This window comes from Eublepharis macularius, chromosome 5 (assembly GCF_028583425.1).
Source record: "Eublepharis macularius isolate TG4126 chromosome 5, MPM_Emac_v1.0, whole genome shotgun sequence".
Lineage (NCBI taxonomy): Eukaryota > Metazoa > Chordata > Lepidosauria > Squamata > Eublepharidae > Eublepharis > Eublepharis macularius.
Genome location: NC_072794.1, coordinates 112,475,734 through 112,490,510, shown reverse-complemented (window position 1 = coordinate 112,490,510; position 14,777 = coordinate 112,475,734). Strand labels below are relative to the sequence as shown.

At 43.4% G+C, this 14,777-nt stretch overlaps 1 protein-coding gene across 1 annotated transcript in view; it reads left to right on the top strand.

Moving 5' to 3' along the window:
- Positions 1-14,777, top strand: part of PLEKHA6 (pleckstrin homology domain containing A6) — a 75,910-nt gene that overhangs the window by 38,964 nt on the left and 22,169 nt on the right. Inside the window, exons 15-18 of the mRNA XM_054979260.1 lie at positions 1,811-1,960; positions 2,981-3,076; positions 10,385-10,496; positions 13,680-13,819. Coding sequence (XP_054835235.1) covers positions 1,811-1,960; positions 2,981-3,076; positions 10,385-10,496; positions 13,680-13,819 — 498 coding nt within the window. The remainder of the gene's footprint in view (positions 1-1,810; positions 1,961-2,980; positions 3,077-10,384; positions 10,497-13,679; positions 13,820-14,777) is intronic.

Below are 14,777 nucleotides of genomic sequence, written 5' to 3'. Positions count from 1 at the left end.
GTAACCTAAAGCTGTTCAAGAAATAAAGTGTTTTTGACAGGAATCATGCTTTGTGATTCTCTGATGTTAAGTGAGTTTTGTTTTAATTTTTCTGTGTGGGGGACTGCTGGTGTAATGTGTCATAATGCTTTGCCTACTTGTACTTTGGAAGGGAGAATATAATTTTTTTAAAACTTTATTTTGTGTTGTTCTTGTTTTATTCTTTGTTGTGCAGTTGGTTCCCATCATAGGGAACAATGGGGCTGGCTGGCCAGCCATCTCTGTAGGTGGTGGGGGAATTTGAGGGAGGGTGTCTGTGGTTCAGGTGCTCTTTCACAGGGACCAGCTGGCACTCAGAAGTGTGCCCACCATTGTGGCACCCCTGGGCTGTGCAGAATTGCCCAGGGAAAGAGAGTTTAGAAGTTCCCAGCATAGGGAACAAAGGGAGAGGGCTGGCCTTTGCCAGCCTGTTCCTGGGGTTATGGGTGTGGGGCAGGTGGGGGTGGATTTGGGTCTGTGAGGGGCTAATGTGGGGATTTGGGTCTGTGTGTGGCAGCTGGGGGGGAATTGGGTTTGTGTGGGGCTGTAAGGGGTGGACTTTAGGGGCTGAGAGGACCTACTTGGGGATGCCATGAAATGGCCCCCCCAAGTGGGAGCAGTCTGAGCCTTGGTGGGGGGTGGGAGGAAGGGTGGGAGAAGGGCCCCAGAGGGCTGGGGGGCATTTTGTATGCAAAATGCCACCCCTGGCAACACAAGCCTCCCCCAGCTGTCAGTGGTAGAGATGAGAGCAGAGCACCTACTTGGGGAGGCCATGAAATGCCCCCCCAAGTGGGAGCAGGCTGAGCCTTGGTGGGGGGTGGGAGGAGGGGTGGGAGAAGGGCCCCAGAGGGTTGGGGGGCATTTTGCATGCAAAATGCCACCCCTGGCAACACAAGCCTCCCCCAGCTGTCAGTGGTAGAGATTAGAGCACCTACTTGGGGAGGCCATGAAATGGCCCCCCCCAAGTGGGAGCAGGCTGAGCCTTGGTGGGGGGTGGGAGGAGGGGTGGGAGAAGGGCCCCTGAGGGCTGGGGGGCATTTTGCATGCAAAATGCCACCCCTGGCAAAGGAAGCCTGCCTCTTCATTTTTTCCCCATAGGAAATAATGAAGAAAGATCAGCAGCAGCATGCTAACAATATGCTGCTCCTTCGCTTTCTTATGGGAGGATGGGGGGACCTGCTTTGGGGGGCCATAACATGGCCCCCCAAAGTCCAATCTGTCTGAAACTTGGGTGGTTGTTAGAGAAGGGTTAGAGGAAGGTCCCCACCAATTTTGGGCTTATTCGGTGGGAAAATGCCTCCTCCAGGCGTCCTGGAAGACGGAGGCATTTTCCCATAGAAAAAAGCCGAAAGAATGCCGAAATAATGCCGAAAGAATCCCGAAAGCCGAAAGAGATTCTTGTTTCGGCTTTCGGCTTTAACGATAGAGAATCTTCTTTCGGCTTTCTACTTTCGGCTATAGCCGAAAATTTTTGGCTTGCACACCCCTAAGGGCCATACTCCTGAGCATTCAGTTCTGGTGGCTGTGGATGAAGACTGCTTTGTATTTCTGGATGGATGTATAAATTTAGTTCTGACTGTTGTTTTAGCCCTGTCATATATTTAAAAATTTAGAAACTTTCCCTGCTTTCCTTTGGGCAGGGCAGGGAAAGGGATAATCCCCACATTTTAAAAATAAAGATGTGGGGATTGAGACCCTGAAATTAAAATATGAAAGCAAAGACTTTTGAGTCCTGGGTTAGCTTCTGAATCAGCATTTTAAGAAAAAAATGTTTCCTGTTCTTAATGCTTAGGAGAGTCTAGAGAGTGCACTGATGGGGACACACCAGGAACTAGAAATGTTTGGGAGCCAACCCGCCTACCCTGAAAAGCTGCTGCACAAGAAGGAATCCCTCCAAAACCAACTGATCAATATCCGGGTGGAGTTGTCCCAAGCCAGCACGGTAATAAAAAAGCCACCCATCTCGAAGGCATTCCCCCGCTTTCTCTCACAAAGACCAAGACACCTTCAGGGATCAAAGACAATTGCTGGAAGGGTGGGGAAGGGATGCATAGGGGACACTTGGCCCTTATAGCCTCTGTAGATTTGATCCATTCAATCATCCATTTCCATGCTAAGCTGTGCCCAGTAAGTTGGTTTTTTAATGGAGCAAAGAGTGCAACTTAGTCACTGAAGCCTATGGCAGAAGAGTGTGAGCATGACCTCCCATCAGGCTGTGCATGGGATTTGACCCACCATATTTAGTGCTTCTGCAGCAGCATGAGCTGTACCTCTGGAGCTCTGTGCTTCCAGCTGAGCCTGCATGGGCTGCCTGCTCTTATGGTGTTGCCAGCACAGGCACTGCATGTGCCAATGTGGAGTTGGTATGGAAGAGAGGCATGTTTGCTGGTTTGGCATTATCAAATAAACCTCTTTTTTTGCCTCTGTCTGAGGGTAAGAGAAAAGGAAATTTCCTTCAATCCCATGGGAAGGCACCAAAGCAATATGCCCAAAGTAAGCTTCTCAGCTCTATGAGTGCATGGAGTGAAATTGCTGTGTGTTCAACATCACAGTAAGAGGATTGCTCAAAGTTTCTTGTTTATTCACTTTGAATTAATTCCTATTTCTATTGCTTCTCCGTTAGCTTTTCCTGGCACTCAGATTTCATGCCAATTTGAACTAAACCTGGTTTTCCCCCAACAGACACATTGTGCAACAAGACATTTCAGCAAAGGGGGTATTAAAGGGCTTTTCCTTCCCAAATTCAATGATTAAGAGACAACAGCTTTCACCAACATAGCTCTCACTTCTGCTGTAATGTTTTACCCAGTGCCATAGTGCACACCCACTGGGCTGGTATCCTAATGGATGATTGGATAGATCAGTTGTATATCAGTTAATTCTTCTGCACTCCAGGGACACACAGAGGAGGAGTTTGTGAGTGTGTTGGTATCTTGATGGGACTGTTTGCAAATCCCCACAGGCATTGGCCAACAGCACCATAGAATATGAAAACCTGGAGGGTGAGGTGTCAGCCTTGCATGATGACCTGTGGGAACAGCTGAACTTGGACATCCAGGTGAGAGAATGGGGCCACCAAACTAGCACAGTCTGAAAGGAATGCTAGAGAATCCTGAGTGGAACTGGTCACACTCATGGGGAAGACTAAGTATTTTGGGTTGTCAGACGGGCAAGCAGAGGAGCACATTCTACTTCACTATTCTTGTCTCTTTGTTGACAAAGAATAAGACCCTCTGTGCCCAGTACAGTTGCCCCTGTGTAAATTAAACCATTGAGTGCAAACATCATAACATCATGCTGTAGGAACTCTCATCAGTGGGTTGTGTTTATTTTATGGATTCAAGAAAAGTGTTAGACCCTGGTTCAGAGAACATGCATGTGAACATTCTGTTTTGGGCACTGCTGTCATGACCAATCACACTTGTTATGCATGCACCTAACAGTGGTTTGCAGAGTTGGTCACTTGCATGTCTGACTGGGCTCTCATGCAACCTCTCACTTAATTACTTCTACAAATCATAAGTAATGACATGCAGGAAGAAGTGCAACAAGTCTATGCTGCTGTCTTTTTACAGCCAGTCCTAATAGAGAAGCCCTGCATTGGCTTTAGTAGTGTTGTTTATCACTGATATGTATTTCCATATACCACAACTGAGTTGGGCCTTGATACTTTTACTTGATACTGTTGGAAGATTGAACATTTTTAATACAGCCCTATACTGGAATCTTATACCCCCCCCCAAAAAAAAACTGGATTCAATATGCAGCTTCTTTCCCCTTTACACTTTGCGGCTATCACAGAATAAGTTCCACTCTGCTTAATTCAAACTCTACCTCCAAGCTCTGCCAGGCATTTATGAACTCTCCCCACCTGTCCCCGCCACCCTGCACACGTGCAACAATCTGAGTTTTAAAGCAGCCAGAGCAATTCTGCAGTCACACTGTAGGCTGTAGCCTCTTTTTAAAATTCCACTGTAGTTCTTATTGTAGTCAACCATGCTGACTGGGAGGTGAATCCAGTGAAAACTGCTAGTTCTGGAGAGCAGGCTACTGATCATGCAACAGATGTAAATAGCTAAAGTGATGCTTTACTAGCCATGGAAACCTTGCAAAGATTTTGTAAACATTGTCCAGTTCAACTTCCAGCCTCTCTGAGTGCCTCTGGTACTATGTTGCAAAGGCAGTTTGTGAGATATAGAGGAGATTCCAATAAAACTTGAGCACAGAGTTTGGTCCTCCTGGACAGGATATCTGTGTCCTGTCATGTATCATTGACACCAGACAGAATAACAACGTCTAATCCTTGCTTTCCTTCCTATGTAAATGACACTTGACCTTCTTGCTGCCTCAGTGAATGAAGCCATTGTTTTCTTTAGCTGCTGTGAGGTCGGCTTAGTCTCCAGACTCCACATATTCAAGCAACTCTTGGGTTTCTGTGAGACTCTTTTGTGTGTGTGTGTTTAGTGTGAAAAGAAAACTTCTGTTCTTGCTATTTATTTACCAAGTTAAATTAGGCAGAAGCAACTGGCTCTTTCCTTCATGTTGTCTTCTACACACACACTGTCAACTTGGGTCAACAGGGTCTCTTTGGTCCTTAGGGCTTGTCTAAACAACTCTCTGTCCTCAGCAGAGTGTTCTAATATACAAAGTCCTCCAGTATATACCAGTCCTTGTAAGTTATGCAGTCTGTGTGGCTGGTGTTTGGCACACTCATTGTGCAAGGGTATCCCTGGAAAGGGGAAGTCATGCTCCCCACTGAACCATGAATGGAGGATGCTTCCGTCTGGATTAACTCTTAAAGCCAATTCAAGCACTGAGTAGGGCACATGGTACAGGTTGCACCACATCAGGTATGTGCAAAAGCAATTGTTTGAAGGAGTCCTCACATGCAAAGCTAGCACTTCAGAAAGGCAGAAAGCTTTTCCCAAGTGTGCTACCTTTGCATATACTTGAAGATTTTGACACAGCTGTCTGGGCTTTTATTCAGCACTCCCCTTGTGCATATCCGAAATACAACAGTCACATGAGGAATGTACCACATGCTCTGTTGATTTGTTTTTAAAAACACCTGGACTATCTGATCACAGATCTCCTAGCATCTTACCTAGTTATGCCTAGGGATGCTTGAACATCCACCTGTTCAGCTCATCTCCTATTCACCAATCATGATCAAGCAAACCATTTTTCAATTGACTTTTTGTTTGTCAACCTGTCCCTGGGTGTTTGGCAGGTTACTTCAATATATTCCTTCCTAACCATACATCACAGTGCAATCAGCTTTTTGTGCATGCCCAGTGGAGTTCTGCTCCCTCCATCTTTGCTTTCAGATAGGTAGCAGAGTTGGTCTACCGTAGAACAACAGAATTTGAGTCCAGTGGCACCTAAGAGACCAACAAGATTTTCAAAGCTTTCAAGAATTAAATCTCCCTTCTTCAGATACATGGAGAAGTAGAGATTCCAGTCTGGGGGTGGAAGGATTGAAAGAAAGAAAGAAGTCAGGATGTGAAGGTACAATGCAGCTGATTAGAGCAGAAATTGGCATCTGTAGTGAGATAAGAATTATATGTCTCTATTCAGCCCCAGGGATTCCATTCTTCTGAACTTGCAAATGAACTCATATTCAGCAATCTCATGTTGTAATCTGCCCTGGAAACTTCTTTGTTTGAGGACAGCCATTTTGTGGTCAACAGCGGCATGTCCTGGAAGATTAAAATTTTCTCCCACTGGTTTTTGAGTGCTGAGATTCTTTAAGTCAGATTTATGTCCATTTATTCTTTTGCATAGGACCTGTTCGTCCAACATAGAGAGTGTGCACCCAAAAAGATTTGGGTTTCTCGCTTCAAGTTTACCCGAAGCGGGAAAACAATTCAGAAGAACCCAATTCGGAAGAACCCAGTTCAGAATAACCCAATTTGGAATAACCCAAATCCTGAAGCAGCAAGCCACCTCAGGATTCGGGTGTTTATACCGCTCTGGTATGCTCTGTAAAGATTCAGTAATCTTTAAGGAGCACACCGAATCTCAAAGCCACCCTTTTCTTGCCACTTGAAAGTGGCATGAAAAGGGTGACTTTAAGTTTCAAACACCCTGCTGATTTCTTCACCCAATGGGAGAGGGACTCTCATCCCTCTCCTATCGGGTGAAGAAAGCAGTAGGCCATTTGGTACTTAAGGCCACCCTTTTCTTGCTATTTGCAATGCAAACAGCTAGAAAAGTGCTGTAGGCACGGCTGTTGCTGCTTTACTCGATGCTTCCCAAAGCAATACGAATCACTTCAGAAAGCTTTGCTTCAGGATTCCCGAATCGACTCAGCAATGCTGGGGCAGATTCAGGAATCCCAAATCTTTCCAAATTGGGCCTGATTCAGGTTAAAAACCTGAATCCGAAACCAAAGCACATATCCCTAATAGAGGGTGAAAGGGCATTGTTGACACGTGATTATCTTATATAACATTGCAAGATGAACAAGTTAATGAACCTGAGATGATATAACTGGTGTTGTTAGGTCCAGTGATTATGTTGTTGGAGTATATATGGGGACAGAGTTGGTATCTTGGTTTATTGCAGGCTCTGGTCCCACAGTCTATGTCTGTGTTAGCAAGTACATTATTGTGAGTGAGAAGTTGTTTAAGACTTAGGAGTCTGTTTGCGGGCAAAAAGAGGTTTTCCCCTGTTCTTTTCCAATTTTTATTTTTTTTTAAAATTAAGCCCTTATGTTGATATAATGTTATAAATAGGCACAAAAAACCTCTTTTTGCCCGCAAACAGACTCCTAAGTCTTAAACAACTTCTCACTCACAATAATGTACTTGCTAACACAGACATAGACTGTGGGACCAGAGCCTGCAATAAACCAAGATACCAACTCTGTCCCCATATATACTCCAACAACATAATCACTGGACCTAACAACACCAGTTATATCATCTCAGGTTCATTAACTTGTTCATCTTGCAATGTTATATAAGATAATCAGAGGTTATAAGAGGATATAAGAGGTTTTCCCCTGTTCTTTTCCAATTTTTATTTTTTTTAAAAATTAAGCCCTTATGTTGATATAATGTTATAAATAGGCACAAAAAATAAAGGGGGAGGGGTTTGCCGTAACATCACTGATGCTGCTGCCAATGATGACAGTGCCCTCACCTGAAAATCCTGATTATTTAAGGCACGTGCAGAACAAAATAAACCAACTCCACAACTGTAAAAATGCAGATGAAGGGCAGATGTGCAGAAAAACGGTATCCAAACCATTTGAGGACTGACTGCTAAAAAAATCAGGAACAAGTAGAGGGTGTGGGAAAGCCTCTGGAGTATTATAAAAGAGATTACTCTTCATTGAGAAGAATCCACTGTTTGGCTAGCAATTGCATGTTAGGTTCAATTCTGTTTAAAGACTGTAGTTCTGGCATAACTGCAGACAGAAATCTGGCATAGATGAAAAGGTGAATCTCAAGGTATGTTCTTGCATTGTCGCAGCATCTGAAATCTTCTACTGCTGGAGAATATCCAGCATCTGTTCCTAACTGGTATAAACATCCAGTTCAGGACGTTTGAGTGACTCCATCAAATGGAGGGCATTTGTGTAGCTCCTGATGGAACTGATTATAATAGTAGAAGGCATAGGCTGTGGTTGTGCTTTAGCAGGAAAGATGATGGGCTCAGTTTGTTCACATATTTTAAATAATGATAAGGCCATGCTTGTATGTACCCTTGTCCACTGAGTAATTCCAATAGATTTTAACTCACGTTGTAACTATCCCTCTTCTGATTTGTCCATTTATTTTTATTTATTTTCTTCATTTATAGCCTGACTTTTTCCACAATGTGACACAGTTTACATCCTTCTCCTGTCCTCCATTTTATCCTAATTAAACTCTGTGAGGTAGGTGTCGGGGGGGGCGCTGGTCAGCACAGGCAGGATAGTCTGAGTCCGGTCCAAGGTCAGTGCACGAGTCCAAAGCCAGCAGAGAGTTCCAAGTCCGAAGTCCAGAGTCTGAAAGCCAAGTCAGTGGTCTGTAAGTCAATTACCAGTCAGAACAAGGGCTATCCAGAAGCAGAGTCAAGGCACAGTCCGGAGGTCACACAGCAAGGCAAGAGCAAGACATGGTTCAGCAGAGTGGTCACAGCAAGAACAAGATTCTGATGTGTTGCTTCCACGCCTCCTGGCTGCCTGTGGCCAGGTTTTATAGAGAGTCTGGGCTTGCAGCCAGCTGCTTGGGAGCTATCCTGTGCTCCTGATCACTCTCCACAAGCAGCTGGCGTCTGGCCAGGAGGCATACACTTTGCCGCCTCTCCTGCAGCTCCATGCATTGCTTCTGTCTGTGCTTCTCCCTGTGGGGAGCGGGCTTTTTTGGTGTCCTGGGTTGTGCTTCACCAGAGGTGCTAGAGCTGAAGGGCAATAGTGTCTCTGGCTCAGCTGCCGGCTGGGCTTTACTGGTGGTGCTGCTGCTTGAGGGAGTCAGGGATTCTGGCTCAGCTGCCGGCTGTACACCCTGATCTGTCAGCAGCTGTTCCTCCTGATTGCCGGCTTCTGCTGCACCAGAGCTAGCTCGGCTAGTTACCCAAGGCCCTTCTTCCTCCGAGGAGTCCTCAGCCTCACTGTGCCCCGTGACACCAGATTAGGCTGAGAATGGATGACTGCCAAGCCCAAGATCACCCAGCATGGCAGAGTGAGAATCTGAACTTGGGTCCCCTAGTTTCTTGTCTGACATGCTAACCACTATGCAATGCTAGCTCTCTGCACATATTTCCAGTCTGATTCAACTAATCTTGCTTTGAATAGCTGTCTCCATGCCTGAATAAAAACAACATGGTTATGGCTGGAAGTCTTATGAGCAGAGTATCTCCTAGACTTTGTAAGATGCAACAGAACAGCTGCATCTGCATATGATTCTCTTGAAAAGTAGAACACAAAAGACACTGCTTGTTTGTTTATTCTGTGCTATGGATTAGACACAGACAGGACTGTGCTAAAAAGAAAAAAAATCAAATTCTGCACTCAATAGTAATTTATGCAAAATAGCGTACTTTTGCATAAACTGGCCATGTTGCATGCTTTGCTCTTAATTACTTTTTGTAAGATTTGGTGTACTGGGGCAGGACAAAGTAGGAAGGGACAAAGTAGTTTTGTAGCATACAGTCCTACCACCTTAACACTAGTGCATTTTGTGTAAGCTACCTACACAAGAAATCTGTTTTCAAAATCCATATTTTGCAGCTCAAATCAGTTTTGATATGGAATTTCTATACTTGGGATGCTAAGAAGCATTCTCATTGTTAAGAAAACTCTAATTTCTAAGTCAACAGCATTGTTTTCCTGGATCCATCTTCTGATTTGTAAAGTTGTTGAGCTGGTTGTGCATGCTAGTTGGTTCCTTTTTTTTCTCCATCTGTTCCTGGGTAGGAGATCACTTGGAGAAATGTAATGTGTGAGCTGTAATGTGTGAGCAGGAGCAGTGAACTCTGGGACTATATGGATCTGCATTGCACTGCTGTGACTGCAGAAAGTATTGCTGTAACTTTAGGAACCACAGCAGAATACATCCATGCTCTACCTTAGATTCACACAAAATATTTCTCCTTGTAATCCTGCATCCAGAGACAGCCAGGAGACCATTTTCAGAGAACTCCACCAGGGTACATAGCCACAAAAGCGTATGTTTCTGGGTCCTTCCTTTAAAATCCCCACATCCACTGGTATCTGCAGGTAATACTTCTATTTAAAACTGCTTCACTGAAGGATTCTTTGCTGCTGATCAGTTTCCCTGGTAACTGCCCAGCGTTGAATGGCACAGTCTCTTTGGAGACCATGGGTCAAACCTGGAGAAAAGACCACACAGGATATAGGTTACGAATGCATAAAAATCACTCTAAGTGTCTCTCTTACAACTTTTATTAATTTAAGATGGCTGCATCACTACATTAATAACAGGAAATCAATTTTGTTCCAGTTTTAACCTTTTTCAGTAAATCTGCCTTTCTTTTTGCACTTTTAAAAATCATAACCAACCTCCCCGAATTTAGAATTTTTTTGCTTCTCATTCTATGCCACACTTTCTTCTCTTTCTTTATCTCTCTGCACTTCCAGAAGTTTGCACCCCTATCTCTTATTTCCTTTTTCTGTTTTCTTGCCTACAGTTTTCACTGCCCCCCTATTCTCTGTTCGCCGCCTTTTCTTCCTTCAAGGGTCCTTGTTTCCTCTATTTTGACCCCCTTCTCCTTCCTGAATTACGTTTCTCTGGGCATAGTTTAAAGGACATATGTAAACACAAGATAACCCTACCTCAGGAGCAACAACAGGGAGCACTGGTTTCCTTTAAAAAGTGTAGAGCTGCCATAACTTCAGGTGCCTTGGACCTTTCAGAATGAAATGCTCAATCGGCAAATCCAGAAGGAGATCTGGCGGATTCAAGATGTGATGGAGGGGCTGAGGAAGAACAACCCTTCTCGGGGCACAGACACTGCAAAGCACAGAGGTAAGGCCCTCTCCTCACTTATGGCCTTGGGGGTTTGCTCTTATCTTTATACTGTGAGTTGGAAACAGAAAGCTTAACTGTTATTTCAATATCTGCCGCTTCTTCCATGTACACCCATAATTTGTTATCTGCCATCTGAAGATATTTTCTTCTTTCTGCTGTCCTCCATTTGATTGTTATTTCACACCAGAACTTTGGTGTCAGGGTTTCCACACTGGCCAGATATTGCCCAGATTTAAGATATACAGTGAGGTTCCTGAACTATGTAGATTTTGAAGGGGATGGGGGAAGAAGGATGAAAGAAACCCTAATATTCATGGGAGCTTCTGAGCCCTGAGACACAGAATGATAAATGTACCTGAGTTTCTCAGATATTATTTCAGAAAGTGTTCAGTTGCAACACCTATTGTTGTGAAAGATGACTTTCCTTGCTGCGTCCCAGAGCGTCTAAGCAAGACAGTGTTTTTAACAATCTGCACAAAGAACTTTAAACTTCCATTTAGCAGATGTCTTAGCACTGTGTAACTTTTGGAGTCTGCTGGAATGTTTTAAAAATAGACTCAATCACATGAAATCAACAAACATCTTTACTGACTGTGTAGGTACTCTAGTAACTTGAAAATTCAATAGCTACAGAGGGACAGGTTGAATGGCTGCTTACAGGCAAACTGTAGCATAACATACAGTACAACTATCTAGTTAAGGTGTGGACTGTTCATGTTAGAAATCTAGATTCTAATCTGATCTGTGATGCAATGTTTCTAATAGCTGTTAGAAAGATGCCCTGATGTGCGCCTAGGCTTAGGATCAAGTCTCACATCTGTCAGTTATGGGGATACTGACATTCTCCTTTCTGTTCATCCCTGATTGAATTGACTCTACTAAGGATAGTGAAGGCTTTACACACTAACACTAAAGATTTATGGAAACAGATAAGTTCCACCTGCACACATGAAATTCTTTCTTTGCTAGTAATTGTGTAGAAGGAAGTTTGAAAACCCAGGGCTGTTGGTGCAGGCAAAGTAGAGGTAGTGGTGAGTCATGGTAGTTTGTCTTGTACACAAATATACATTATTAGAGAAGAATGTGGGAGTGGGAATGGAGGCTCTCTTCAGTCATAAAAAGGGGGGAAATGACCTCTTTTGCTTAGCAGGAACAGAGATAAAGTGCCTACTACAAATTACAAATTAGATGTTCTGATTTAGTGACCTCTCCAATTTGCATAATTAGTACATCTGTTTAATCATAGCACCTGGGTTTGTGAAGCTTGGAACATATCACCCCTAACCTATAATTTCTGGAAAGCCTATAATCTGCTTCTGGTGTTCAGTGTTACCTCCTCTGAACAGATGTACCAGGCATGGATACCTGACACTGACATGGAATCAGGTTGAAGCCTCTGCTGTAGTACCCTACAAGCACAAGGAAGACACAAAAGTGTAATTTGGCCCTAAGATTCTCTAGGATTCTCTAAGAGCCAAGCTACAAATGACGCCTTACACAGGTTGGACACTTGTCAGCTTACCTCAAGTTTTGATGGGAAATGTAGGCGTCCTGGTTTTACAGCTTGGCTCTCCATTACAGCTACAAGACCAGGATGCCTACATTTCCCATCAAAACTTGAGGGAAGCTGACAAGTGTCCAACCTGTGTCAGGCGTCACTTGTAGCTTGGCTCTAAGTCCCCTTTTTAAAGCCACCTTAGTCAATGGTCATCACCATAAATTGTTCTGGTGAATTCTATAAATTTCCTTTGCACAGAAATGTTTTTTGTATATACTGAATTTCTGCCACACAATTTCATTGAATGACTGAATTCTAGTGTTATGAGAAGGAGAAACAGTTCTCTCTATCTACTTTTTCGATGTTACCCTTTATCATGTTCCCTGGCTTACTTTTTCTAAACTAAAAAAAGCCCCTTCTAAATACAATGATTGTTCCTTGTAAGGAAGGTGCTCCAACCCCTTAATTGTTTTAGTTAACCTCTTCTGAACCTTTCCAGCTCTCTGATAGCCTTTTGGTGGAGGAATGGGGTGATCTGAACACAGTACTTCAGACATCGCCAACATTTCCTGAGCAGTGTGTGGCCTTGTATCTTCTGCATCAGTGGATGAAACTCTTAAACGCCTCCAGTAAATTCCATCTCACAAAACTGAGGGTATTCCTTTAAACATTGATATTTCAATAGTTTTCATGAGACAGTATACGCTGATATATGCTTTCCCCCTCTACACCCATAGGGGGAAAATGTCAGTGTCTTGTTAAAAGTTCCAGAGCTCCAGTTCCAGCAATGATGCTGCTCATGCGTACCGTGGCAAGTCTGTGCAAATCCAAGACAGTTAGGAAGGATACTTAACATATTCCCCAACTTGCCTAGAAAGGTGCATCAATGCATGATAAAACAGAGAAGGGAGCAATCCTAGGCAAGGCTACTCAGAAATTAAGTCCCGAGTTAATCAGTGGGGCTTATTTCCAAGCCCAAATGATCCAAAAGTGTTGTAGAAAACCAGTTTTATTTCAAAATAGTCGGATGCATTTTGAGATTTTCCAGGCTCTTTTTAAAGTATATTTTCTTTTTCATCTCTTTCTAACAAAAGACTGTTTATTTGTTTACATGGATTTTCACCATGAGCTTTCGGCTGTTTCAAAATGATAAAAAATTACCAGCATTAGTAAAATCAGTCAGTTTGTTAAAATAGTAGTATAGCAGCAGTACTCCTAAATTGAAAGGGGGGAAAGGAACATAAAGACATGAAGCTAACTGTAGCAGCAAATAAATAAATAAGCAAATAAAAAAAATATTAAAACAGCCAAGAAACAGTAGATGAATAAATACTTAAATACCTAGGTACTAAAACTGTTAAAACTGTGGCCAAAATACAAAGCTAACAAAGAGCCTGGATACACAACAAAGGCCATAGCATGGAACCAGAAACTTTTAAGGCTCAGTCAGCTGAATAGGTGCGAGGGTGTGGGCTGTCCACGACTGAAAGAGACGGCTCTGTCTCCATCATCCACTTCACCAATCAAGAGCCCTCAGAGCATGGTTCTCAGAAGATTGTCTTAGTAAGAAGGCCTTTCCTTTTCCCACTTACTTTTCTGTCTAGTTCCCCCTCCTGATCCATCCAGCAATGAAAAAAAAAATGGGTTATTCATCCAGGCCCTTTTCTTGTATTCTTCTGCAGTGACCCTTGGTCCAACAGGAACCTACAGCTCCAACAGCCCAGCCAGCCCTTTGAGCTCAGCCAGCCTCACAAGTCCACTGAGCCCTTTCTCCCTTGTGTCAGGTTCTCAGAGCTCCCCTACCAAGCAAGGCAGTAATGAGGTGAGTGAATCTGTCATTGTCCAGCATGAGGAGATGAAGCAAAATGGCAGAAATGGTATAGGGAGCAATACAAGACAGTTATGTGAGTAAGATGGCTTCTAGCACTTGTTGTCAATATCATCATTCCACCAGCAGATGGCAACACACACCTTGTTCTGGTATGGATAGTGGAGGAAGCGGCGATAATTTTTATGGCTGAAACTCAAAAGACCATTATTTATTTGTTTACTTAATCTGTACCCTGCCTTTCTCCCCACTGGGGATCCAACATTAAAGTATTCTGAAACTGGCTAAAAACTCTTGAGGGTTTGAACTCTTCTAGACATCAGTTCCAGTGAAAACAGTAGTGCTGATGCTGAACTAAAAAGTACATCAGTATTTCCTGTTGTGTAGCATGTGAAAATACTGTTGCTGTTTTGATGTAACAGTAGTACCTGTGCTTCTTCCATTATGCTTGAGCATTGGTTGTGAGGCACCTAGTGCATGGGGGTTCCATGGTAATATTAATGGAGAGTCGTCCCTATTCAGAAATGATTTGGGTGAAGCTTTGCCGAGCCATTAATTTTATTTATTTTATGTTATTCATAGTTGTGTGATTTTCTCTACAGCACAGAAAATGCATAAACAGAATCTGTGGTGGCATAGAGAGAAACTTCCATGTAAATAGTTCACCATATGGTGACAGCTGCCACATGGTATGATTGAAAGTGGATTTCCATGTAAACTGATGGTTGGAGTTTATAAAGGATTTAGATATTGTCACAATAGGCATGTGGGTGTAAAAGCATTGTGGGAGCAGTTCAAGCACTCTAAAACCTTTGGAATTATTTGAACGTGATTGCTGAGCAACGTGACTCTTGAATCCTGGTCTTTTCTACACCAGGTAGCTGGAAGCCTGGTCCAATGGATTAGGCCACAAGGCAAAGGTATGGTGCTCCCATACCATATGCCATCAGAT